The sequence below is a fragment of the Trifolium pratense genome, linkage group LG3 (assembly GCF_020283565.1).
Source record: "Trifolium pratense cultivar HEN17-A07 linkage group LG3, ARS_RC_1.1, whole genome shotgun sequence".
Taxonomy (NCBI): Eukaryota; Viridiplantae; Streptophyta; class Magnoliopsida; order Fabales; family Fabaceae; genus Trifolium; species Trifolium pratense.
The window spans coordinates 2,702,965-2,730,136 of NC_060061.1; the positions used below are offsets into that span (position 1 = coordinate 2,702,965).

The window sequence follows — 27,172 nt, forward strand, 5'->3', positions numbered from 1 at the left end:
TATAAAAAGTTTCTCGGCACAAAAAATATAAATTTGATTTATGAATTTTTAAATGTAAAAAATTTAAGATAAAAATAATGAAAATAGAAACTTATGAATCAAATTTTGAATGAAAAATAATTAGGGAGTAAAGAAAAATATATTTTACCTAACATATTATAATTTTGAAGGATTATAGTGAAATTTAACTTACAATAATAATAAGAAAAATGCTAAAAGGAATGTTTAATTGAAATATTACTTCAAAAATAAAATTATGAAAATTTGTGAAATTAACACATTAAAAATTAAAATATTTTATATTTTAAATAAATTATTTTCACAACACTACTAGTTAACAAAAGCGTAATATTTCCTCAAATGCTTAGGATAAGAGAAAGTTTGCTTTTTAGATTTATTGAAAATTTAATGTAAAAAACAAACTTCCTCTTGTATCATGGACGCAGGGAGTAATATCATAATAGCCCTTAGTTTTGATGGGTTATGATTTAAGAGAAAGAGTTTAGAAGTGGTATGTTGGGTTGTGAATGGAAGGAAGGTATAGGTAGAAAAATTGGCGTGCGAGGATGAGGTGGTGTGGAAGTGCAACAAGTGGAGTGGCCTTACCATCATCATCATCATGGTTTTGTTCTTGTTGGAAATGGAAACTGTGTCACACTTACCCAGTAACAACAACAACAACAGTAAGCTTTCTCATTATTTTTATTTAATTTATAATTTAATAATAATAATTCAATTGAGAACTTGAAATCATATCTCTGTATCTATCTATCTATCCTCAACTCAATTGTAAAGGAATTGGTTTCGCCCAAAAGCAAACGCAATCGCAATCGGAATGTGAATGTGAAGGTGCTTTGTCAAAAAAAGGTAGATGTAAGTGAAGAACGACGGGCCTTTGACTTCGATCCTGATCTGCGATCGGTGCTTGAACTTGCAACGGACTCGGAGCTCTGTGAAATTCAAACAATCCTTTTCGGCCCAAGGTATTGTGTTGTGTTGTTTCTCTCTTATCCATTTCTCGTTCTATTAATTAATTAATTAATAATAAATGTCATCCATTCTATTCCATTCCATCAGCTACTTGAGTCCTTTGCTGAAATCCATCACAACAACAACAACTACTAGTAGGACCTTGAAGAAGGAGGAGGTGGAAATAATCGATCCATCCACGATTGGGTATGACATTCAACTACGCCAACAATTTATAGCCACTCTTGAGTCCCGCTTTTTCTTCCTCGCAGCTGATGCCCGTTCAACATTAAGGTTTTTCTTTTTCATTATTATTATTATTATCACCATCATCATTGTCATTCATTTGTCACACTAAATAATTCTTAAGCTGTTAGGATAGAGCCACATCAATGGTTTTATATTATTTCTAACGGTTCATTCTCAGGGGTTGGAGGCCATCTTACAGAAATGTGTTGCTTAATCTAAGTAAAAAATTGGATATTCCTTGCTCAACTCAACTCTCAACTCACGACCTTGAATTAGAAGTATTCCTCCACCTTTTACACTACGACTCAACGTATGTAACCAAATCAAAATTATATTAATAATTTTTTTTATACTCTACTTCTCTAACTGCTCCTCATCATCTAAAGCTTCAATATACATACTTTAATCAGTGAAGAATCAGGAGGAGACCATACAGGCTTATTGGATGTATCCACTGCGTCTCATGCTCAGGGAACTCTACAACTTGGACTCGATCAATGGAAAATGCAGTCAAAAGTTGGAGCACAAGACTTTCAATCTATTCTTTTGAAGGTTTTTTTTTTTCTTTCTTTTTTTAATTCTTGCTTAACTCATTCACTTTACATCTCACTATCTTTTCAATTCTATATTTTGGCTCATATTTTCTTTTCATTTCTTTTTACACCCCCAGGGAGGTGGTATATTTACTTTGGCAAAGATATATCAATTGGTAAGAGAATATATCTTTGTTTTATTAGTTGTCTATGTTCAATGTTTCTCCAAAAGAAACCAGTTTGGCTTCCTTTTTTTCACTCCTATTCATGACTGGACGATCACTTGTAGTTTGCGAGGAAATTATCTGGGAAAATGCTTGTAGAAGCTGCTAACTACCAGGTTAAGAAAGAGTTAGTGAAGAAGGTATACATTGCTACTGGTGGTTGTTTTGGTAACATGATCAATATTTCTCAACAATAACTTGTACATGTATTTTGCTCTATGTGATTTACAGGGTGGACATTTAGCTATGATCAATCTAGAATCCAGGGTAGCTTTGCTTGCAGCAAAACAGGTGCCTTACAAAACAATTTGATGGATTAGGATCCACTGACTTTAGAGCGCCAAAGTGAAACTCTTAGTTTACCTAAAAAAAAGACTTTAGAGCGCCAAGTCAGTCTGACTTTCAACCTTTATAGCCCCGACCATCACTATCGACTCTGACCACCGCCACTGTCTCATTTCTAACCGCCACAACTAGATCAACACCGCCGCTGTCTCATTTCTAATTGCCTGTATTTATGCTTTTATTGCGCCATAAATCTTCACATTACAATTTGAAAAATCCATAATACCTTCAACACCATTGTCATGCTTCAAATGTTTATACTTTAGTGTCAATAATCCGTTCAACACCAGTTTAAATTAACAACCAACACCCCCAATTGACTTGTGTGTTGTGATCTGGAAATTTGAAATGGTTGTGGTGGTCGGATTTACAACCATAGTAGTCCTACTATAATCTCGTTCAAACTGGTTGTAGTGGTTAGAATAGAATCAAACGGCAACAGTGGTCGGAAATGGTTTGGATGATGGTGTGCGGGGGTTCGCAGGTAAAAGCGTGCTTGGGGAAGGAGATGAAACTGCAGCGTACAAGTTTCTGTGTTGTTTCAAAAACAATTCCAGAAAAACAAAGCCACGTGGTGCAATATGAAGTGTAAGATTGATCTAATGGTCCATAAAGGTTGAAAGTTAGAGCGACTTTGGCGCCCAAAAGTCAGGGAATCCAAATCCCAATTTGATATGCTTCTTTTGTTGTCAATTTATTTCATAGGAATCTATTTTAGTGGCATGAATGTACTAAATATATTCGCAGATGCATAGGTAAAATTGACTTATAGATGGCTAAACCTATTATGCTGTATCCAATATTTTGCAGCTTCAACTTCTTATGCACCAGTTAAATAGAAAAACGTGAAATGAGTTTGAATTTAGACATTGTCATCATAGAACTTCACGATAAAGTTAATGTTCTTTGTGGTAGTTATATCAACAAAGTTGGTTACTTTGTCTCTTAAGTAGATTTTATTTTTTTCAAAAATAAGTTGGTGTTTCAGTTTGTGTTGATTTTATGTGATGTTTATCATCTGAAGTTTGATATGTTCTAGGGGTTTCTCGGTGCTGCATCAAGATATCTGGGTTTTAGAAGCATGCTCACATTACTTGGACCTGTGTATGCCCCACACCTCCTTTTAATTATTTCAATATCTAGCAGTTTTATATTTTTGTACACTAAACTTTCCTTGCATGAATTAATCTTTGGTGGTTACTTTGTGTTGTGTGTGTGTGTGTGTGTGTTTGTTTCTACAAAACATTGTTCATTTTCATCTTGCAACCACTTGCCTCGTTTGCTTATGTTTGTCAAAACCCCATGGCAAACCAGAACATCCTAACATATTTAGTCATTAATCCCCTCAATCCATATTTTCTTCATGGCAATAAGAGTCCTTCACAGCCATTGGTCTTCCCCTCCTTTCTGGACCAAACTACCATACCTGGTCTAAGGCTATGAAAGTCACTCCCATGGCTAAAAATAAGATGTGTTTTGTTGATGGTTCTCTTTTATCACCTCTGCCTTCTGATCCTCTCTATGGAGCATGGCGAAGATGAAAGATGTAATAACATGGTTTTTGCTTGGATCCGTCGATCTATTTCGGAATCCATAACTTCACATTCCCCTCAATTATTCTGCTTCCGTATACTATGACAACCAATCAGCCATATCTCTTGCCCACAATCCCACCTTTCACGAGCGCACAAAACACATAAAGATTGACAATCACGTCATTCATGAAAAAGATCACCAAAGGCTTAATTCATTTGCTGCATGTCACCTCTACCAATCAGCTTGCAGATGTCTTCACCAAACTCTTGTTTCTTTCTCCATTTCATAAATGTATTTCCAAGTTAGGACTCATTAACATCCATAGTCCAACTTGAGGGGGATGTTACCATAGTTAAATATATGATTAAATGTCAGATATTGAAATTAGATCGTATTAAAAAGTTACTCATTGGTAGTTACTTTGTGATATATATAAAAGGGGGCTGTTGTATTATTTCAGTAAAGAGAATTAGATCAATTGTTATGATGGATTTCTTCAACTAACGATATGAATAGATTTTTTCACTCTGTTCTCAGAAATAAAATTTTTATTTGAGATTTGTACACCATTTCCTTACATCTAATGACAAGCCCATTGTTAATGTGTGTGGTGTGGGTGAGTGGGGGTAATATAAGGGGGGTAATATAATTGGAGAGAGAGAAAATGTGGGGAATATGATAGAATCATGAGATGTGTGTTTTTATTGGGAAGGGTAACCGTTAGAGGGTAGTTTTTGGCATCTTGGGTTTTGGATGATGTAGAGAGTGAGGAGCCGATCCTTCTATCAGGTTATTTTCCATTGTTCTCTGTAATTCACTTCTGCAAGGAGTTGACCTCCATTCATTTAAATTTTGTTTTATTGTATTCTTCAGTCCTAAACATAAGAAGAGCCGAGGGCGAGGACATATCATCTGGTTCAGTTATGCAGAATTATTTCTTAGTGCTTATCTCTTATTTCTGAGTTGGGTCCTATCAACATAATTTATTTTGTTTATCTAGTTTGTTTAGTGATCAGTTTAGTTTACCTCTGTTCCTTTTTGGGTGATTGATCATAGAAAGTAGCGTTGAAGAAAACTCCCGGAGTAAAATATAGCATTTCTTTGTCTAATTTGGTGCCCTTTTTTGTCCTGCTACCTAACCCAGAGTCTGATTTCTTGGTTGCTTGAACAGAAACTGACAAATTTTCAAAGTGGACATGGTCTCCTGTGGGGAATTGGAAAAACTGTCTCTGACTCTATACTCGTTTTTCGTAGGTGTTTGTGTGCAATATTTGATTTTTCTGTGTTTTTTCCTTGGTGATTTTGGTGGTGCTTGGGAAGAAGGGAAAAAAAACTTCTAAAGCTTCTATTTAGTTTTGTTTTTCCTTTCTCAAGTGTCAAATGCTTCTATACCAATTAAGTTTTACCATACTTTCTTGCATCTCAAATTTTTCTTTTAGGTGAATTATAGTTGTGTTCTGAGGCCAAAGGGGTAAAATACGGAAAAACTTTACCCCTCACCACCTCTCTCTCATCCTCGTCCTTCATTTCCCTAAACCCACCTTGTCAAAATCGGTAATTGATAGCAGAGGGGTATAATTGGTGGCCCGTTGTTGTTGACCCTAACACATCACCCCCCCTCCTCTGGCACCACAACCTCAATACCAATGAATCAATGACATTATCAAGAACACTGCAGTGACCTCAACATCATTCTTGTTTCCCCTTCTATTCAACCTTGTTCAAATGAATTTCTTCTTTCAACTCCATCATCCTCTCCTTGTATGCCTTTATCCGCTTTTGGCTCACCTAAACCACTGACACCTGCTATTGCTGTAGCTTATTCCATTTTTCATCACAACATCATCCCCATAATCACCTTGTCGTAGCTCAACCTCCCAAAAGTTGTCATGTCAAGATCAAACAATGACGGCAACATCTATGTCTTGATCGACGGAAAGAGAACATCGTCATATCCATGAAAGAGATTATGTCATTTTCAGCATCACCAGTGCTGTCATTTTCTTGGTCATATTTGCATTTGTACTTGCAGGCTTTGCCACTAAAACCCTCGTCCAGGCACCAAAAGTCAACCATGCATGCCATGATTGTGGTGTGTGAAGAACAGATTTAGAACCCTAGCCCCTTTAGGGTTTATATACAATTTGGATTATAACACCATCTGTTCGGTGAGTATGGCAGCAGTGTTGGGAGAGGAGGGTCACGTGCGGTGCGGGATGGGGCAGCACTGTGTGATTGTGGAATAGGCCATTTTTTATTTCTATCCTTGTCCAATGGAGCCATTTTTTAATTTCATTTTTGCACTTAATATCAGTAACTGCTAGACAGCCTTCTGTTGAGGTGTCAGTGAACTCGGTTTAAGATTTGTCAGCTGCATATCTATTTCCTCTTTGCTCTCATGCTTTATTACTGTTTGAGGCATTACAAAACAATTTATGCTCTGTTTGTTTTATTTGGCATTTGCAACAGGCTTTGGGGAACATTTCTGGCTGATCTTGTGATTCAAATGCTGGGAACAGATTATGCTAGGATCTTGCGAACAATTTATGCTTTGGCTCAGGCAATATTTATATGCTCTGTTCTTAGTTGCCTGCTTGATTTGATATGATTTGCTTGTAAGATGTCTAGGGTTTAAACTCTTCTACTGACAAATTCCCCCTCCCATAACAAATTAACCACTAACGTCTACCTATAAAAAAATATGTATAATAGCATATGATTGTTTCCTATTCTACTGGATCATCATATATGTGACAGAATCGCTGCCTTCTGTCTATGTATGTTCTGTTTTGTTTTAACTTTTGGAGATAATGCCATAGAATCATTATTAGCTATGACTCACTAGTTATCTGATACTTCCATTTTTCGTTCTTTGTTTTTGCTTTAGATTCGAGTCATCCGCACATATAAGCTGCCATCAGATGTTGCTGAGGAATAGTGAAGTGGTTCCTTTCATGGGTGGTGGTTGGGGAATATGATGGATTTTGAGCTCGTTGAATCTGTAGGAGGAAACTGATGTATAGGTAAACAGTTCCAAAGTGACACAAGCACCACTCTTATAATTTGTAAATATCTTATAATATTGGTCTTTATGCATAAGTTTTTGCTGCTGAATTAAGTCCTTCCTAAGATTTAGGAATTGGATTTCATGCTGACAAAAATCCCGCAGTAATAACAGTCTTTCATGAAGACCGTCCAATTCAAAATTAAGGGGTGAAATTGTTTTGTATTGATTTTGTTAAGATTCAATATGAGCCGTCCGATTTGAAATGGATGGCTCAGATCTACTAGTGCGTGTAACAGTGTGACTTTGTTACAGCAGTAAATCCTTATCCGAAGACTTATTAGTTTTTCTTAGTGTGTAATACAGAGTTGGAATAGTGTGAATGAAAACAGACTATGCGGCATTTGTGTGTGTGTGGCAAACTGACAAATAGACGAAATGGTTAACTATTGAAAACACATACAAAGTGAAGGACCGAGGTTCGAATCCCACTCATAGATATATGATCTAGCAATTTTGATATTTCTACCAATTGAGTTACGATTTGTGAACCAAATTGTTGGCTTCTTGTTAAATATTAAATTTTATAAAAAAAAATGAAACTGATTAATAGCAATATTCAAAATAATTAAACATTTTAAATAAAAATATGACATATACTTTGCTCGAGTAATGAATATGGCTAAAATCAACCCAACTCGACCCGTAACTCAGGAGTTTTCATACATCATGATCGAAGTGTTAGAATATTTTCTAATATTTTGTGGGCTGCAATCAATTGTGGGTTTTGGTTTTAATAAAAACGGGTTGATGTTGTGATCCATTTGATGAAGAATAATGGGCTTTGAACACTGATTTTGATTTGTGTAGAATAAAGTGTAGGCCCAACTCTAGGGTCCATGATGGGTGGTACTAGGGTTGAAATCTTTTATATATAAGATTGGTTAGGCCCCCTCTGCCGTCACACGCAAAAAACACACGCTCATTTGTTGTCTTCCTTATCAAAGACCTAAGAGAATGGAGCAAGTGATCAGGCGGTGGAAGACCTTGTCTAACATATCGGTGGCTCCGATATCGGCCTCAAGTAAGTGTGTTTTCATATAATATATCGATCTCTAATTATTAATTCTTACACGAAGGACAACTATGAGAATTTTATGATTGGTCAACGGCAGACTACGCAACTGTTTACCCACTAACTTTTAAAAAGAACCAACATCAAGTTAGTTGAGAGACGAGATGAGATAGTTGAGAGAAGATAAGAGAGAAGGATGAGTGATGCAAAAAATGAAGACATATTTATAGAATAGAATAAGGAAATTCATTCGTGGCAGATAAGAGGTAACACCTCTGCAAGGGCTAATTAGAATGGCCAATGGCCAAGACCATAATCACCGACTCTAGTTTGGATTCTAGAACTTGAACAATCAAAAACACGTTTCGAGTTCTAAAATTAGAGTGGGGTATTTATGGAAAATCAAAAGGTGCGAGAGGCTTGGCGAAAAAGAAAAAGTCTACAAAATATGTGTCGTAGTTCAAGGATTTTTTTTTCTACCCCAACATTTATATCTTTACCCGTACAAACTATTTTTTCCAATTTTACCTTTCTTTATCATTTGACTTCACCCTACAAATTTTTTCGGATGAATGGTAGTCGAAATTTCATATCGGAATACTTGAGAAAAAGAGATCTGGAATGTACAATCCATAACAAGGTGGAGATAGGTACCGGATTACTTTGAAAAAGAGTTCTAGAAGATTAGCTACGGTTAAACCATGGCTAAACATAGTTAAACTGTAGCTAAAGAACAAAATCTAGATTTCAAGTGCAGATTGAAGAAAAGCCTACGAGTGTTAAATCTTGGCTTCTGGTTATGTGAGATTTTCTGCAGATTATTATCAGATAAGTAGCAAAGCTTGAAGCGTTTTTATTGATGATGAGTATCTGGAAAAAGAAAAAAAATTTCTTATTTTTTGACTTGTGTTGAAGATTTGTTCTTTTTCTTTCGAGCATTTGAGTTGTTCCAACTTTTTATTTGTTAGTTTGTGAAATTGGGTTTTGGAGAAGAAAACATAAATTGAATTTTGGAGACAGAAAACATAAATTGAATTGTTTTCATTTGAAGATCTAAATAGGTGGAATTGAAAAAGAGTTGGAAGATTGATTTGAGATGGGTTTTGTGTGATTTTAATTTTAATGGGTTAATTAGTTTGATTTGATTTTTGTTATTAGTTTCATTTGATTTGATTTTTGTTATTTAGTAAATATGGAAGGGTGTTTAGCTAAGGGAGATATAATTTAAGGTGGTGGTTCTTTTGGTAGTTTTAATTTGTCAAACTAGTCCAAGTTCATGCATTGGTATGCGTAATTTTCATTTCTCTCACTTTCTTTCCATCATATTAAACGACTCTCGTTCCACTTCCACCATGCTTCATCTTCCCCTCCTTCAAGTGTCAATGTTCTGTTCCACTACGCCAACACAACATTTTGAAATATCGTCTCATTATTATTTATGTTGTGCTATGTACTATTATTGTAATATTATAAGAAAAAATATATAAATTAGTTATAAAACATCTCACCTCTCTGTAACCAAAAAAAAAAAAAAACTTACCTCTCATTCATTCTCTTCTTTTAAACCAAATATAAAAGGAATTTAAATTTGTTCTCTCCTCCCACTTTCTATGGAATCCAACAAACGTGTATTCGTACTTGTAAGCATTAAATTATTTTATTGAAATGTTGAGAGTATGTTTGGATGAAGTATTTATAAATTTTATAGTTCTAAGCAATTCAAATGATTCTATTTGAATTACTTTCATTCTTAAATGCATGTTTGGGTAGAGTAATAAAAAAAAATTCATTGTGAATGTTTAGGTCATTTTCATAAATTTGAAAAGTTTAGGGGTCAGTTTTTAAAAATAAGGACAAATTTGCAATTTTCAAAAAATTAAAGGACCAATTTAGAAAACTTAGGGGGCAATTTCCAATATTTTTTTAAAAAATAAGGATCAATTTCTAATTTTTAAAAAGTTTATTGAGGTCGATTTGAAAATTTAAAAATATATTGGTGGAAAAAAAATTAAATTTCTAATTTTTAGGTGTTATTTAAAATTATTTTAATTTAGCTTAAACAAAATTAAAATACTTCATAAATTACTATTATTTCAAAAATTCACCAAATTAATCAAAGATCAAAGAATGTTAGTCAAGTAGACTAATGCTTAGAATTTCATTTTTTAATTATCGTAAAAAAAATAAAAATAAAAAAGAAAATGAATTCAAATAAAAGAAATGAAATTCCTTTGTTTTTTTTTAATGTATTATTTTGGCTGCGTTTAATTCACGCATTTTGTTGCCTCTCTTTCTTTCTTTTTGATCCCCCTCTCTCTGCATTATCGGGTGCTTGTAAAATTTGATTTGATCAAAACGTACCAATTTTTGGAGTTTGGATAGAAAAGAAGAAGAAGAAGAAGAAGAAGAAGATGTCTACCCTGAATGTACCCCCTATTCCTCTTTCCCCAAGAGACGACGCCATGCAACTTCACCGTGCTTTCAAGGGTGGTTATTCCGTATTCCATTCTCTCTTTCACCTTCAACATCGTCGTCAATCTGTTATTATTATTATTATTATTATTATTATTATTATTATTATTATTATTATTATTATTATTATTATTATTATTATTTATTATTATTATTATTATTATTAACGCCATGCCAATTTGCCTTTTTAATTCAATTCTGCTTAACTGTATTTCATTTAATTCCTTTGGATGATGGATCACAACAACAACACAATTACTATATTTACACCTAATCAAATACCCCAGAGTATACCACTTCTTTTAGAACAATTCTACTTCTAATCTATCGTCTTGATGTGTAGTATGTATGCCAAATCATTTCTCAGAACAATGCCCACTTTTGTCTCAATTGCACTTTTGGTTTCTCTATTTTATCATGTTATTGAAAATAACCCTCCATTTTGGTCTCTCAAATATCACATTTCTTGCATTTTTGTTGTTGTTGTTAAGTATAGTATTTTATTATACTCGTGATTGTGGGAGGAGCTAATGGATTAGTATAGGGGATTAGTAGTATTTAATATATTTCAATTACACCTTTATAAACATATCTTCCGGGCATCTCTCGTCCATTGTAAGACTCTTAACAATAAGAATAAGAACACCCATTGCATATTTGCATATACTTTTATTCTAATAATAACTAACTTGATGCTTTCATAGGCTTTGGGTGTGATACTAGTGCTATCATCAATATACTTGCTCATAGAGATGCTACTCAGCGTGCCTACCTCCAACAAGAATATAGTGCAATGTACTCTGAGGACCTTCTCAAACGATTATCTTCGGAGCTTTCTGGCAAATTGGAGGTCCTTTTTTACCACTCCTTTGTAGTTCATCAATTATATACCCATCCATCACTAACTAACCCATGCCTTTCTATTATCAACCTAAGTATATGAAGAATGAAGGCAATCTGATTTCTCTTGTATTTTTCTGTTTGTTAGAATGCAGTTCTGCTTTGGATGCATGACCCTGCCGGACGTGATGCAATAATACTTAAGCAGACTCTAACTGTGGCCAAAAACCTTGAAGCTGCCACTGAAGTAATATGTTCACGAACTCCATCCCAGCTGCAATATTTAAGACAGATATACCATACTAAATTTGGAATTTATCTTGACCATGATATTGAAAGAAATGCCTCTGGGGATCATAAAAAGGTGAATCTTCTTTCTCCCTCTCTGAGTCTTCCATGTAAACTATCACAATCGGGAGTGGTGTTTAATGTTTTTTATCCTGAAAGTACAGTTAGTTAATACTCCCTCCATTTCAAAATGAATGTCTTTCTTTCTTTCTTTTTTTAAATCCAATGCAATATTATTTTATTTTTTAAATCCACTAGAGGGTTTGTTAGTGTCTAGCATGAATGCATGATATTCCTCAACATTAAGGAAAAATGTCTTGTCAGAACTGCATGAATTCTATTGGCCACAGGATGGTAGGTGGTTGGTTTCTTTAACTTTATATTGTAAATCAGTGGTGCGTAGTAGTTGCCAACCTTTGATATAGGGTACTGCCTCAGTGCCTGTTCAATGGTGTGACTATGTCTAATTTTTGTGACAACTTGGAGATCACATACACTTTTTTGAGTAGTGTTTTAATAAATATTTTGTTTTTTCATAAAAACAAAAGCATTAGAGAATGCATCTCAGTATTTCCTGAAATTTTGAAAATGCCAAAACACTATTTTCAGTGTTTCTGGACAGGCATTCTCCCTTGTTTGTCATCCCTCTTCTCTGTCGCAACTCACAATCCTATCCTGAACATAACCAGATGAAAACTCAAAAGGTTTTTCAAAATTAAATGGCCCCTAAGGTTTCTTCCATCTGATGATAAAAAGCCTCATAATCATTTTGTATCCTAGTACTCCTACCAATTATAGAGCATGGGTTCGGCACTTTCTGTTGTTTATTTGTAGTTTTGTACAAGTGTTCAAGCTTTTGAAAGATTCAAAATTGCTATGGGATTCTAAATGTTCATCAAAGTTATATGGTGATATCTCTGAATGTGTTGGTGTGTTGCTTCTTGGATACTTCTACTGTGGCGAATGGTGTTTTTCCAGTAATCCCTTTTAAATATCTCTGCAAATTACTTGTTCTTGTGTCTTGCTTAGAATTTTTTAACTGGATGACTCCTACTATGTCATTTGAGTTTTTGAGCGTAGGACAGTAGGTTGTCTATAGTTACTCCATTCAAAAATATACCAGAGCTAAGAAAGTTACTTTTGGATCCCGACAAGATTGAATGCTTGTTACCAGCTACAAATTTCAATTGCAAGCCAACTATATGGGTTGGTCACTTCACTTGGTTGGATGTGGACTAAAATTCTGGTCTCTCTGTTTTATTCCAATGTGCGACTTTGTTTCGCTGCATAAGTCTTTTGAGGGAAACGGTGTTCAGTTGTTTGTCATAGATTTCAATTGGATGTAAAATTTCTTTCCCGTTTCGCCATTTGATCTCGGTCATAATCACATCTATGAATTACTTCCCAGATATTCAAACAACAACGATGTTGTTACTAATAAATTTATGTAAAAACATTGTCCAGATTTTACTTGCATATGTAAGCACACCACGCCATGAAGGCCCTGAGGTTAATAGAGAAATGGCTGAGAATGATGCAATGGTTCTGTATAAAGCAGGTGAAAAGAAACTGGGAACTGATGAGAAAACTTTTGTGCAAATATTTAGTCAACGGAGTGCGGCACAGTTGGCTGCCATAAATCATTTTTACCATGGCAAGTATGGCCATTCACTGAAAAAGGTATTCTAACCCCTTTTGTATACCCTTAAGCATAGTCTTTGTATTTATCAAGGTGTTTTTCTGGCGCTTACCCAAGCTGAGTTCATATCAGGCAATAAAGAATGAAACATCAGGGAATTTTGCTCATGCACTTTTGACAATAGTCCAATGTGCCGAGAGTCCTGCAAAGTATTTTGCAAAGGTATTCCCTTTGACATTAATTTTAGGGGATTTCTCCTTGTAATGCCATTAACTTGGATTGAGACAAAAAAATCTGCATTCTCCAACAATTCCCCATCATAAAGATAAAGATAACTGATGAAGAATAAGATGCTTCAGATGCTTATTGTTAAAATCATTTTGTATTTGTGGAGAGTATTTATTTTCCCTGTAAAACAGCTAGGTTGCTTTGAAAGTAGTATACTTATTTTCCCTGTAAAACAGCTAGGTTGCTTACAAAGTATGCATTTTGAATGTACCACAAAATGCTGGAGATATACTATATATAATACTAGTGACATTCCTTTTTTCACTGAAAGATCTGTTAGTAATGTTAGCACAAAATTAGGTGGTAGTTGGTTTGGTTGTGTTTAAGCATAGATGGAACCTTTTAAAATTTCTTATTTCCAAAATAATTAAGGAAACAAGTATGTCTTAACTTTTGCCACTATGTATGCAGGTCCTACGTAAAGCAATGAAAGGTCTGGGGACCGATGACACAAAACTTTTGAGGGTGATTGTAACAAGGAGTGAGATTGATCTGCATTACATCAAAGCTGAATATTTAAAGAAATACAAGAAGACGCTGAATGATGCAGTTCACTCAGAAACATCCGGACACTACAGAGCTTTTCTTCTCTCACTTTTAGGTCCCAAGCAGTAGTAGTCAAAATGCTTGTTTTGTTAGGAATAATTTCACATATGATGTTGAATATATGAACACTTCCAATCTTCTATTTATTGATATTGTAAATTAGGCAGTGCTTAATGGTTAGTGTTTTGTAAGTAATATGCACACAAACTACTCGGTCTTACTTGGTTGTCAGTTACAACATAATGCACATATCGACCGTCATTTTGTATATGTATGTATCTATGCATGGGTTTGAACTATTAAGTATGTATGTCAGTGTTGTTGAGCTTTTTGTTTCCTTTGCCAAACGTTGGTAATTTGATTTCTCAAGCAGATGTCTCTCTCAAGCAGGACGAGAAATTATGATTAAATCGGTTCTTCAATCTATACCTTCATACATGATGAGTATTTTTTTGATTCCGTCCTCTCTTTGCGACGAAATTGAAAAGATTGATGAGTTCATTTTGGTGGGGTCATAACAAAGAACCGTCTAAAGGAATCCATTGGCTCTCTTGGGAGCGGTTAGCTATGCACAAAAATGCGGGTGGCTTGGGTTTTAAAAGTATTCAAGCTTTTAATTATGCGATGCTTGGTAAGCAGGCCTGGAAGTTACAAGCTAATCCGGGTAATTTAATCACTAGATTATTCAAAGCTAAATATTTTCCTAGAAGCGACTTCCTTAGCTCAAGCATTGGGCACAACCCAAGTTACATGTGGCGAAGCATTTGGACTTTGGAGTGCAAAATTTATTGTTCATGGTGGCTATAAGTGGAGTATTGGAACTGATTATAATATACCGGTTTGGGATAATAGATGGGTGTCTGATGGTTAAATTTTTACAAGACCCTTGCAACTGGATCTAATGGTAAGCTATTTGAATGTATCTGACTTGTTAATGGCAAATGCAAAAAAGTGGAATATGCCTCTTATTTGCTCTATTTTTTATAACAGCAATGCAACAAAAATTTCGCAAACTCCTTTATTAGAGTCGGTTGTTGAAGATAAATTGATCTGGAGACTTGAGAAAAATGGACACTACTCTGTTAAGAGTGCATATCGTTACTGCATTAATGAAGCAATTGACACAACTGGTTTGCAAATCTCGGGTCAATGGAATAAAATTTGGAGAGCTGAAGTTCCGCCAAAAATTAAGAATTTTATTTGGCGATTATGTCGAAATTGTATTCCGACTCGTGCTCGCCTTATTCAAAAAGGCGTTAACTGTCCTGATATTTGTGCTCTCTGTGAGAATGAACAGGAAAATAATTTACACATATTCCTCGTGTAACGATGCAAAGGAAATTTGGAAAAGTGTTGGATGGTGGAATACTTTGGAAACTCACTTGCAGCATAATAATATTGCAGACATTGTCTTCTCTGTGTTACAGGTTTTCAATTCAGATCAAGTGTCACTTTTCATGGCTTTGTTATGGAGTATTTGGCAACAAAGAAATGACAAGGTTTGAAGAGACAAGGTTGAACCATTTCAACATGTACGTGCACGTGCAATCAACTTGCTTACAGATTGGAAAGGTGCGCAGAATCACAAGAACTTGCACTCCTAGCAAAGACAACATAATACTGCAATTCGTTGGTCAAAACCTCTAACTGGTCGGTACAAATGCAATATAGATGCATCATTCTCCGAACAGCAGAACAAAGTTGGAATATGTATGTGCATCCGAGATGATCAAGGAAGGTTTGCTTTGGCCAAAACAGAATGGCTATCGCCCATTATTGATGTCGATATAGGAGAATCTCTTGGCTTACTCAGTGCTCTCAATTGGGTCCATGACTTGCAGTTGGAAAATGTTGATTTTGAACTTGATTCAAAAAATGTTGTCACTAGTTCTCATAGTAAGCATCATAACGCGTCTGAGCTCGGAGATATTATTAAGGATTGCGTACGTGTCTATAACACTTATTTTAGAAACTCTCGTATCGAGTTTATTAAGAGACAAACCAATGAGGTTGCTCATGTCTTAGCAAGGGTGGCCTCATCTCTAGCTAGTTTCCACTTCTTTATTGATGTACCCATATGTATTGGTAACATAGTTAATAATGAAATGCTATAAGTCTTTTTCCCTAAAAAAAAAAAGACTCGTTTGATGGTCATGATATGATTGAGACATGATAAGATATAGACCGGATAAACATTTATTATATCAAGTGTTTGATGCATATATATATATATATATATATTAAATGACAAAATTACCCTTTTAACTAAGACATCTTATCCATTCAAACACCAAATCTACACCGTATAATACTCACATGTGCACCATAGACCATTGAGGTGTGATATCTGCACAACTTAAAATAGTTGTCTGTACAGACAATGTATCCGATGAGTGTGCATTTCAGCTCGCACACAACCTTGTTAAATATGCTTAGATCTCATCCCCAAAAGCTAACTCAAAGGGTGAGGTTGCCCTCATATATTTATACACTTCACATCCCGGGAACCTAAGCAATGTGGGACTTCAAACAATCTCAAACAACACAACAACACATTCAACATATTATTATCTAACAAACCTGATGTTCAGAAATAAAAAAATAAAAATGTAGGCAAATAGTAGAGATATACGTTGTTGGACAACTTTCACGTTGTCAAAATAAAATTTCTCTATACCATTTTATGGTTGTTCCAAAGCCACAGCGTGGCATATTGGCTAATTGCATACTTGTGTAACTTTATAAGCCAATAATTGTTTGTTGGTGAACAGAACACAACCGAATACTCTATCAATCAATGATGGTCCAAATTCAGCCAAATATTTAATTGATTTCCTTGCTCCTCTATCCAACTCGATGGACTTTGTTTGGAAAGATAAAGAATTTTTGAGGTGGAATGAATTGAACAAGTAAATAATTATTTAACACGTGAAGTTGTATGTGAATTAAGTTGGCCAACCTGCAAGGAATTGTATGTATGTATCACTTTCACACATTGCTTGCTTCATTTTAGTGCCTTAATCTATTGTGTTTGCATTACGTAACTAGCACTGAAGTAGCATATTAGGAAGTTACAAGGAAGATGCGCTATATATCATATATATGCATGGGATTGGACCCACTGAAACGCCCTTGTTTGTTTGCATCTACGTACTTAAGCTAGAAACTCGCGATTCATTTTGTTGGTTTGCTTGTCCAATTTTTACTGCACAGATATACCATATATCCCATATCCCATCCCATTGGTTCACATTTTTGCATGCCTTCTCCATCCATCTTGATCATCATTTTCTCATGTATATCCAACTCAGCTCCTTGTATACATATATATATAACTGATAACTAGTGTTCTATCTGTCTATTGTTATAGTAGTATATTACGCACAAACATAATACAGTATGGGTGATTTGGGAGGAACAAGTAGCCTAAGCCCCTTATGTTTATGGATTCTGGTTTTCGTCGGTGTTGCTGTTGTGTGTGTGACTGTAAATGTATCAGCTGATGAGCTCCAACGTCTTGAACACCCTGCTGCTGTCAATAAAGCAGATACCAGCTCACTTAGCTTCCTCGTCATTGGAGACTGGGGAAGGAAAGGAACCTACAACCAATCTCGAGTTGCTTTTCAGGTCTCTCTCCTTTTCTTTCTTTTTACTGCATATTCCATATTCAAGACAAGTTTACTTACAACCATTATTATTATTATTTATTAAAATAAAATTCAGATGGGAAGAGTTGGTGACAAATTAAACATTGACTTTGTGGTATCAACCGGAGACAATTTCTATGATGAAGGATTGACCGGTATACATGACCCTGCATTTCAATATTCCTTCTCAGATATCTACACCGCCAACAGCCTTAAAAAACAATGGTATAATGGTCAGTCAGTCTACTTCTAACTCAGTTTGCCAACAAACAATACATTATTCACTCACTCTAATTAATGTGATCCATCTGGTTGCTCTAATTAGTCTTGGGCAACCATGACTACAGGGGAGATGTTGAAGCTCAATTAAATCCATTCCTTCACAATATTGATCATAGATGGTTTTGCCAAAGATCTTTTATTCTTCACACTGGTAATTCTTTCATTCACCCAACTTGTCAATTCAATATACGTTCCTGCCCTCCCGCATCCACATCATTAATTAACAGTTCTTCTTCTTCTAATATTAAAACATCACAGAAATCGCAGAGTTTTTCTTTGTGGATACAACTCCTTTTGTCGACAAGTACTTTTTGAAGCCAAAGGATCACAAGTATGATTGGAGAGGTGTGCTTCCAAGGGACAAATATTTATCAAACCTCTTAAAGGTAATTAAGTCTCCTCATCACAGAAATTATTAAGATAAAAGGTGATCTAATAGTCCTTTGTATGGGGGTGTGTGTGTGTAATTCTAAATGAAGGGTCTGGAAACAGCACTAAGAAATTCTACTGCCAAGTGGAAGATTGTTGTGGGACACCATCCTGTAAGAAGCATAGGGCACCACGGGGATACCAAAGAGCTGTTAACACACCTCCTGCCAATCCTTGAGGTTACTACTACTCATTTAAATATAGATAAGGAAACATTGTCCTGGTTATAGAGATAAGGAGCATCATCCTTTATTTCCTGATAAAAAATCTCTCATTTCAAATGGAATTTGCAGGCCAACAATGTTGATATGTACTTGAATGGGCACGACCATTGCTTGGAACATATAAGTTGCACCAGCAGGTCTACAAGTTAACTTAATTTAACTTGTCTTGTTTGTTTGTTTCCTGAATCATCAATCACCTTTGCAGCCAAATACAGTTCTTAACTAGTGGTGGAGGTTCAAAGGCATGGAAAGGAGACATTGATAAAAATGGAAAAGATGGGGTCAAATTTTACTACGATGGCCAAGGATTTATGTCTGTTGAGTTTGAGCAAATGAATGCCAAAGTTGTCTATTACGATATTTTTGGCAACATTTTGCATGTTCTGAATCTATCCAAGGGGTTACATTATGTGATATAAGTAAGGTCGTCGAATCCACATCAAAGGAGGGTCCTAATCTAAATAAGTTGGGGAAATTTGATAAATCGGGTCTTTTAAGAATGATATATATGCATTGAAAATTTCTATTCAATATCCAAATAATGCTTCACCGCTAATAGTTTATGCGGACTTTATACCGTACCATCGCAGCATGTCTATTAGTGCAACTGAGGAGTGAAGACTACGACATTGGGACATATAATTATATGATGTAGCATGCGTTCATTAGAACTTCTTATATGTAACTAGCTATAAATAAATTAATGGTTCTTGAATTCTTGTTACAATATTGGTTGCAGTATGATTTTTTATCTTCTACTTCTTGAAATGTCCATGGGCCATGAAGCAGCACGTAATAGTTAACAGACAAACAACTTCGGATGGTATTAAAATGCTGGAAGTAGCTGCTTCGTTGACCTCGATGATAGTCTAAAGTTAAAATACTTGCTATCAAATTCATTTTATACGTTTGATTGATATGACAAAACTAACACACGGTAAGTAATAACTAACTTTTATTTACCTAATAGGATAGGATGATCATAAAAGCTGAAACCTGGACTATAAGGATTTGTTACCGGCAAAAAGGATAAGAAAAATGAGCAAAGATCTATCACAACATAACTTTCCTTTCACTAGTTGAATCTAGAGTCACAAATCACTATATACAGATAAATTTATTAACAATAGTTGTACCTATACCTATAAAAGCAAGCTACATTAACTTGTATTCTATTGATCAGTACCAATATACACTAAAACAATGCCTTCGGCTATACGGGAGGATGCACAGCTCAATTTAAGACAAAATGGTACCTCGAGTCCACATAGCTCTCAACATCCCAGAGAAAGCAACCAAAAGTCACAGCCTCTAAAACAAGTCTCCTTAAACCTCCAAAGCTAATTTTGATGTTTTCATCCTTTGAATAATCAATTGCCCCCTCAGGTGTTAAAGCCATTTCGGGTCTTCCAAACAATGCCTCTGTATGCTTCTCAATGATGCTCACAGCCTCCCTAGATCTTATTGTTGCATATCTCTGGAGGGTATCGCCGTCAAAGGACATCACATAGTTACGCAAGGTGGTGGGCTTTATACCATAGCCAAATCCACCAGGACTGATGTCGCCGCCAGGCCATGTAGATACTTCAGGATGAGAGGTCCCTTGAGAAATGTCCACTTCACTACTACCAGGCCCTGCATCATGGATGCTAGTTTGACGAACACTGGTCTCATCTGCAGCATTTAGAAGAAGTTTCATGGATTTCTCCAGCTGGAACCTTTGGTCAATTCGCTTAAGAAAGTAACCATACATCACTGATGCTGCATAGACCTGCCCTACCCTGAGTTTGCTGATTTGAGCAACGGATGATAGATCTCCTCCGGCTCTGTTACCGAGAATGAGAGACAAGTGGTTTTGGATCATCTCATATGCTTGGAGAGAGTGAAGGCGCTCAAGTTTGGCATGGTCTTGGTTTGACCAGGAATCAACTCTACCAGATGGATCTGGGGTTATAGATGGTATCAAAGAAATATTAGCATCCATGAACTTCTGCACAACCAATGTGTACAAGATCTCTTCAAGAGCTGTCCTCCTTTCATTAGCCTTGACCTCAGCAATTCTCCTGGAAAACAACCACGGGTTAACATGATAAACATCAAAGTTGATAAACAGCAGCAGAGCACAGCAGAAGAAAGAGAATAGAAAGAATGGAAGAAACCTGTACAAAACAAGATCAGTGGTGGGGGGTGTGGTAGGAGAAGGATGATCTTGGGTTTGTTGATCAGCATCGCGATCGGATTGGAGCTGGTGAAGCTGCTGATCAACAGCAGCAGGCACAAGATGGGGGTGGTTGATCAAAATCTGAGAAAGAAATTGGCCGATTGGGGATTGGAACTGAAGAGGTGCGACAACATTATTATTATTATTGGTATTGTCATTGGTGTGAGAAGAGTCTGGAGAGGAGGAGGCTCTAACTACAAATCCTGCTCCTCTTCTTCTTCTTCTTCTTCTTCTTCTATTTGCAGAAGCAGCAGCAGCAGCAATTCGAACATGGCTGTGACCTTGCCTGGGGATGATAGGGATGGAAGTGCATAGCTGCTGCCAACCAATCAAGCCAATTAATTAATAATTAAAAAAAGCTGTTTGATTATAATTCCGACTCATTAATATGATTTGATTCAACAATAAACATAAACAAACAAACATATATATGTATAAGAAAATGCTACTTATCGCGAGACCCGAATCACGAATTTGTCCCGAATGACGTGGCACTGCTAGTGGCACCGATTTGCATCATCTAACCGTTAATTTAATACCCTGTTTGTCTCTTCTCTCTCATCTCATCCCCAACAACAACAGCCCCTTGTTTTTTTTAATGCAATTCTCTTTGCTCCTCTACTGAATTTCTTCCTCAAATTCTTGGCTGGTTGTTTTCCCTCTCTTTCATAATATTTCTCTCAAACTCTTGTAACAAAGATCTTTCTATTACCTCTCAAGACCAGCTAGTTGCTCAATTGGATTTTGTTGTTTCCTTGTTTGGACAAGATGGGGTTTTTAAAAGTAAAGATTTTGATAACAAATTGGGTTTAGAAAGTCTTTATTTTGAGAGTGTATCCAGGGAGATCATTGGGGAATTGGTTGGCTATAGAAGAGATTAATAAATTGAAGCTTCTAAATTGTAAAACAATGGACGGTTCTTACTTTGTTCTTTGTTTGCTGGGCAACAAATTAAGTTTGTTTAAACTTGCAGAGGATTGTAACTTTGGCCTCACTTCCATTTGTAGACATGAGCGGTGATGGCAAGCGGTTGCAATAATTTTTTAAGCAATATATTTTAATTTTTTTTGGATTTCGTGAAACATTCGTGAAGATTTTCCTCGCGATATATAGCAGCGCTGGTAACTAGTAACAATTAACATACATACATACCTTTAAAGAAGCAAAGCGGGATCCGTTTGTAGGTCTTCCAAGGACGATAGACGGTAATACGACGGTGGTGGCTGCCACGTCCATACGGAGGAGGAGGAGGAGGAGGAGTTTCAACTTTCAACTCAAGAACGAATTATCGCTACGGTTGCTTGCTTTTTGTTCAGAAGATAGATAGATAGATAGATAGATAGATAGATCCGTTCGATTTTAAGCAAAAAACGATTTTCGTTAATCGTAGTACAGTATAAGAATTCTATTCTTGCCCCTACCTCCTCTATTTATATCGTCTCGTCTACTTCTCCAACCCTATACATATTTGTTTTTACTCCCTCTATTTTATCTATTTACAATTTCAGTACCTCTGTTTCTAAATTTTAAAATATAGATTTAAATTTATTATCGAAAAAATATAGTTTTTAATTTTAAAAAATAAAAAATGGAAAAAGTTTCACAAATAAATTTGTAACTTATTTTCAAGTTGAATATTGAATAAGGAAATTTAATATAAAATAAGTTGAATAATATTAAGAAAAATGTTAAACAATATCTGAAGCACTTGTTAAGTATATTAATAAAAAAAACTTTATTTTGAACTTGTGTATTCAATAGTTTATACCATCATGTATTTTCATATAATTTTTTGACATTGTTCCGTGTTTGAAAAAGAATTTGATATCGAGCAATCTTCTTTCATTGACCACTGTTGTCCACCCCCTCTCTCTCACCCTTCCTCTTCCTTAATTTGTGTGAAAGGCTCTCCACACACCGCCTTTCCTCCTGCTCTCTCAGCCGCTTCCTTGAAGATGTAGCGACGGCCTTGGGTGGTGCGACGGCCGACGATAGTCACCCGCATCACCCCCCGTCCAAATTGGTCGGCTAGCCGCGACTGGTTATGCATCTCACCTCTGGAGAGGGGGTTTCAACGGAACCATACCTTTATGTGTCGTGTTGCTTCGTGGAAGTGGGAAGAATCGACATTCATGAACAAAATTTGGTTGCTCGAGTTTTGTCTGCAAAACAGTGGCTTCAAATCATTGTTGATGGGTGACTCGTGATCTCCAATCACGATCTACAGAAGTTCCCAGTTTCATGGGTGCCGCAACACAATGCAAAATCTCGTGATTAATTTTCAGGATTTTTGTTTATTCATTGGACCGACAGTTGTTTTGCAAGTTTAATTTTGTTTACTGTTGTCCTGAACTTGGAAAGGAGATCGCATTCGTCGCCTCTGTCGTTCAACTGTTTTAAAGGGAATTACTTGGATGTTTCTGTGTTGGCAGTTGATTCATACCTCTTTGCGTTGTTTTGTTGAAGCTACTAATGAGTTATACTCATCAAGACCCAATTTCGGTCTGATTTGCTCGAAAGGGCTAGGTACTTAGATACTTTGTGTTGACGGCAGTAGTCATTGGTGTCTTTGGTAAGTCATGTGCTCGTGGGGCTCGACTCCTTTGAGTGATCATCCATCAATCTGGCTCTCAATTGGTTCTGGGTTGAGTTACCAAGTTTTGATTCGTCGGCGGTTGTTACATAGGTCTCACTTTGCCGAGTTATCTCAATATTTGTATCATCTCATGATTTCGGACTATTTAGCTTGAAAAAATCATCATCACTTGTTGCTTGCCGGATACGTTAATACAAAATATCAAAATAATTATGTTTTAAGTGAATTTGTCCACCACCTTAATAAATTTGGTCAACAATATCACGTTTTCTTGTAGTGAGATAAATAAATAAAAAATTAAAATATTTTATGCTATATTTTTTTTTTAATTGTAGTTTTATGCTGTATTTCTTCATCATTATCACTGGTGTCAATCATCATATTCGCTCGTCATATTTGTCAAAATTGTTATTTAATACTCGATACAATGATATGTATGCAAAAATAATAAGGAGCGACAAATAAAAATAAGAATTTTAATTTATTTCTTTTTTTGCTTAATATAACCTTTTTTAAAAAATTTAAGGCCTAAATTTTAAAGTTATTTTAATTTTAAATGGGGGCAAGGAGAGAAGATATTTCCTTTGGTTTGAGTTTGATAGAGGATTCGCGAATGTGTTTCCGTGACGGTTTGAGACTAGAGGTGGGAACAGGTCAGGCCGGCCTACATGGCCTTAAGGCCTAGCCTACATAGGCTCAGGCCAGGCCAGCCTATTTCTTTAAATAGAGCAGGCCAATGCTTTTTTATAAGCCTATTTAGCTAAAAAGGCCAGGCCGCAGGCCATTAAAAAAGCCTCTGAGGCCTACTAGGCCGGCCTATTTAAGTTAACATGAATAATATTTTTATTACGATTATTATTTATATATTAAAATTTATACTTTGATTAAATTATAAATCTATTAACTTTTTAAGTAATTTAAGTTTATTAATCTACATTAGTTTTTAACATATATAAATGTATTATTATAAACTAGAATTGAAATATGATGACATATATAGTCAAATTCTCTAAAATATCAAATGGAACATTATTTTATTAGTTCATAAGTATATTTCAAAATAAATATAATTATTTATTTAAATATGTTCATATGAAATAGGCTTTTAAACAGGCTAACAGGCCACATCAGACTTTCAAAAGGCCAGACTCAGGCCTAGAATTTAAGCCTATGATAGGCCACAGGCCAGGCTCAGACCTTCGATTTTTTGACAGGCCAGGCTCAGGCTTGGCAAAGCCTAGCTCGACCTAGCCTATTCCCACCTCTATTTGAGACTCGTGGCTAATGGCTCTGATAGTGATTCGTCCTATTTCCTGAGTCAGAAGAAGCGATGCAAATTCTGTTCTAACTTGTACTGTACCAATTTTGTGGTTCTCCAGATTGGCCACCATTTTGTGGTCCAGCGATGCTGCTGCAATTGGTGGCTTCATGTTTTTATCATTTTATGTGATGTGTCCACCTTTTCTACTGCATATGCCATTGACCATTCACGGCTTCACGCCCTCCATCCATTAACAGGAGAACAAGAAAATAATGTAATAGGAGTAGTAATAATTTTTTTTTAAAAAAAGGTTATTCTTTATTTTGGTACCTGTGGTACATGACTGGCCACCAATGCTGCAATTTTGTTTTGTTGCTTCATGTTAATTGTTAACATCTGTGTGCCTAAGCTTTTCTATTTCATACCGTTTGATTCACCCTCCGTCCATGGCGATCAAGAAAAATGAATATTTTTTTATTTTATTTTTTTATAAGCTCAAGAAAAATGAATTAATATGTCATGTAAAATACGGCCACTTTGGGAGCCTATGGACATAGAAAAATTTAAATTTGAATTTTTCTATTTCTTAATATTATAATATTATTTCTGGTTCTGTATATAAGAAAAAAATTGACTTTTTAGATTCTTTTTAGAATAGGCATATCTAGACAATAATATAATCTAAATACATCGATTCTATAATGAATCTAAAAAGTAAAGTGTTTCTTATATATAAGATCGGAGAAAATATTTAAGAGTGTATGAGTTCATTCACTAAACTACTTGACAAAACAATTAATAAGACAAGAAATATAAGTATTCTCTACGCATTTTTATTTTCTAAATATGTTATGTGATTTGTGAATTTTCTTAAAATATCATTGTACTCTGTTTATATATATATATATATATATATATATATATATATATATATATATATATATATATATATATATATATATATATATATATATATATATAAACAGCACCGCTATATAGCTTCGCCAATATTCAGCTTATTTGTGATTTTACTTGGTCACTGCTTCAATTTTCATTTGCCTATATATATTATCATTTTCGTCCATTAAATAATTTTAATTATTTGAAAATTTTCAGTTGATTTGTCAAGTTGTAAAATTTTAATTATTTAGATATGATTATAAGTTTTAAAACAATAAAGTTTGAATGGTTATTTTTAAATTATGTTTTTGACGCAAAGTTTGAATGGTTATTCTTAAAGGACAAACAGATTTTTATTATTAATTGGAATTTTAGATTTTTTTTTTTCTTATTGTGATATTTTACATTGTTGAATAATCTTATTTAATTTGGTTTAAATCCTCACAATTTTATCCTTAATATTTTTTTGAGCAAATCCTTAATTAAAAAGCACCGGATTGAAGTGTGAGAAATTATGACTCTTAATTGTTTTTGTTCCTATTATTGATGAAACTCTTTGGTGTATGGGGTACAAATCATATAGATTTGGTAAGATTTAATTTGAAAGCGATGTCAACTGAAGCTATTCAAAATCAAGTTTAGTAGACCTCGGAATTTAGTTTAATTGTGTTATCGTGTGTAAACTTTGAAGTGAAGTTTGTTAGAAGACAAGTGAATATGATTGCTCATAGGGGTGTTCGCGGTGTGGTTTCGTTCGGTTTTGAGCATAAAAGTTATCCTAACCGCGAAATAAAAATGCATGCGGTTTGGTTTGGTTGGTTTTTAAAAAGTCATCCAAACCAATGTAGTTAGGGTTGGTTCGGTTTGTGCGGTTTATCACGATATAAAAAATATGACAATATTTTCAACTTGTTACAAAATAAACATAAGAAATTTTAATTTATTTTATTGTTTACATGATACAATATGCATATACTTAAATTGCATATACATAATAACTTATTTTTAATACCAACAGTATAGTTCTCGATCGCGTGAAATGATATGTTTTGACATCCTATTATTTTATGGACTCAATTTGGGTTGATTGTTAATAGTTGATAGAGATAAGTTAAGTATTGCGGGTTGGTTTGGTTCAGTTTTTTGAAATGAAAACCGCAAACCAAACCAAACCGTGTGGTTTGGAAGAAAAATGATCCGTGCGGTTAAAACTAAATGCGGTTTTTTGCAGTTTGGATTGGTTCGATTTCGGTTTTACTTTTGAATTAGTTCGGATACGACCACACTTAATTGCTCATACGGTCAATTTTTTGGCTAGTTTTCATTGATTTATTACTTTATATGTTGAAAGTTTACCAGTTAATCAAAATGAACTAAGTTTAAGCCAGTGATAAAAGATTTAGGTAGTATGATAAAAAAAAAAGCACTAAATTTGCTTGATTAAAAAATAAAAATAAAAACTCTGGTGTCCTTCTCCAGACATTGCGAATGGTCTAAATGAACAATAAAGTTGTGCAAAAAAGAGAGAAAATAATGGTAAGAGGTTATGGGAGGGCAATTCCATAAATGGCGGTGTATGGCTGAAATCCATGGTGGTTGACTGG

The 27,172-nt window shown here is 35.0% G+C and overlaps 4 protein-coding genes across 10 annotated transcripts; 3 read left to right on the top strand and 1 right to left on the bottom strand.

Annotated features, from left to right (window-relative positions):
• The first annotated feature begins 336 nt into the window (after positions 1–336).
• LOC123913853 lies at positions 337–7,263 on the top strand. Of its 2 annotated transcripts, XM_045964742.1 has the most exons (11): positions 337–683; positions 796–983; positions 1,078–1,263; positions 1,397–1,528; positions 1,629–1,770; positions 1,889–1,927; positions 2,041–2,115; positions 2,207–2,266; positions 3,360–3,424; positions 6,326–6,416; positions 6,744–7,263. In XM_045964742.1, exons 1-11 carry the CDS (start codon positions 567–569, stop codon positions 6,792–6,794), a joined length of 1,146 nt encoding a protein of 381 aa, XP_045820698.1. In that variant the 5' UTR covers positions 337–566; the 3' UTR covers positions 6,795–7,263. The 2 variants fall into 2 exon arrangements, with proteins under 2 accessions (XP_045820698.1, XP_045820699.1); XM_045964743.1 differs by lacking the exon at positions 1,397–1,528 and having other exon boundaries at positions 435–683.
• Positions 7,264–8,124: 861 nt separating this feature from the next.
• On the top strand, positions 8,125–14,278 carry LOC123917764 (annexin D5-like). 5 transcript variants are annotated; one of them, XM_045969587.1, is made up of 6 exons: positions 8,125–8,732; positions 11,112–11,246; positions 11,396–11,611; positions 13,000–13,215; positions 13,307–13,396; positions 13,874–14,278. In XM_045969587.1, the coding sequence occupies exons 2-6, from the start codon at positions 11,160–11,162 to the stop codon at positions 14,075–14,077; spliced, it is 813 nt and encodes a 270-aa protein (XP_045825543.1). In that variant the 5' UTR covers positions 8,125–8,732; positions 11,112–11,159; the 3' UTR covers positions 14,078–14,278. The 5 variants fall into 5 exon arrangements, with proteins under 5 accessions (XP_045825543.1, XP_045825544.1, XP_045825540.1 ...); XM_045969588.1 differs by having other exon boundaries at positions 8,129–8,732; positions 11,112–11,257; XM_045969584.1 differs by lacking the exon at positions 8,125–8,732 and adding an exon at positions 10,187–10,422 and having other exon boundaries at positions 11,112–11,257.
• A 2,792-nt stretch (positions 14,279–17,070) lies between these two features.
• Positions 17,071–19,317, top strand: LOC123914073 (purple acid phosphatase 3-like). The gene is made up of 7 exons (XM_045965051.1): positions 17,071–17,635; positions 17,732–17,888; positions 17,981–18,088; positions 18,196–18,323; positions 18,417–18,545; positions 18,660–18,727; positions 18,796–19,317. Exons 1-7 carry the CDS (start codon positions 17,408–17,410, stop codon positions 19,007–19,009), a joined length of 1,032 nt encoding a protein of 343 aa, XP_045821007.1. The 5' UTR covers positions 17,071–17,407; the 3' UTR covers positions 19,010–19,317.
• Positions 19,318–19,641: 324 nt separating this feature from the next.
• LOC123914072 (UV-B-induced protein At3g17800, chloroplastic-like) lies at positions 19,642–22,282 on the bottom strand. 2 transcript variants are annotated; one of them, XM_045965050.1, is made up of 3 exons: positions 21,964–22,282; positions 20,750–21,126; positions 19,642–20,653 (listed from the first exon to the last, which is right to left on the bottom strand). In XM_045965050.1, exons 1-3 carry the CDS (start codon positions 22,045–22,047, stop codon positions 19,825–19,827), a joined length of 1,290 nt encoding a protein of 429 aa, XP_045821006.1. In that variant the 5' UTR covers positions 22,048–22,282; the 3' UTR covers positions 19,642–19,824. The 2 variants fall into 2 exon arrangements, with proteins under 2 accessions (XP_045821006.1, XP_045821005.1); XM_045965049.1 differs by having other exon boundaries at positions 20,750–21,129; positions 21,964–22,219.
• Between the last annotated feature and the right edge of the window lie 4,890 nt (positions 22,283–27,172).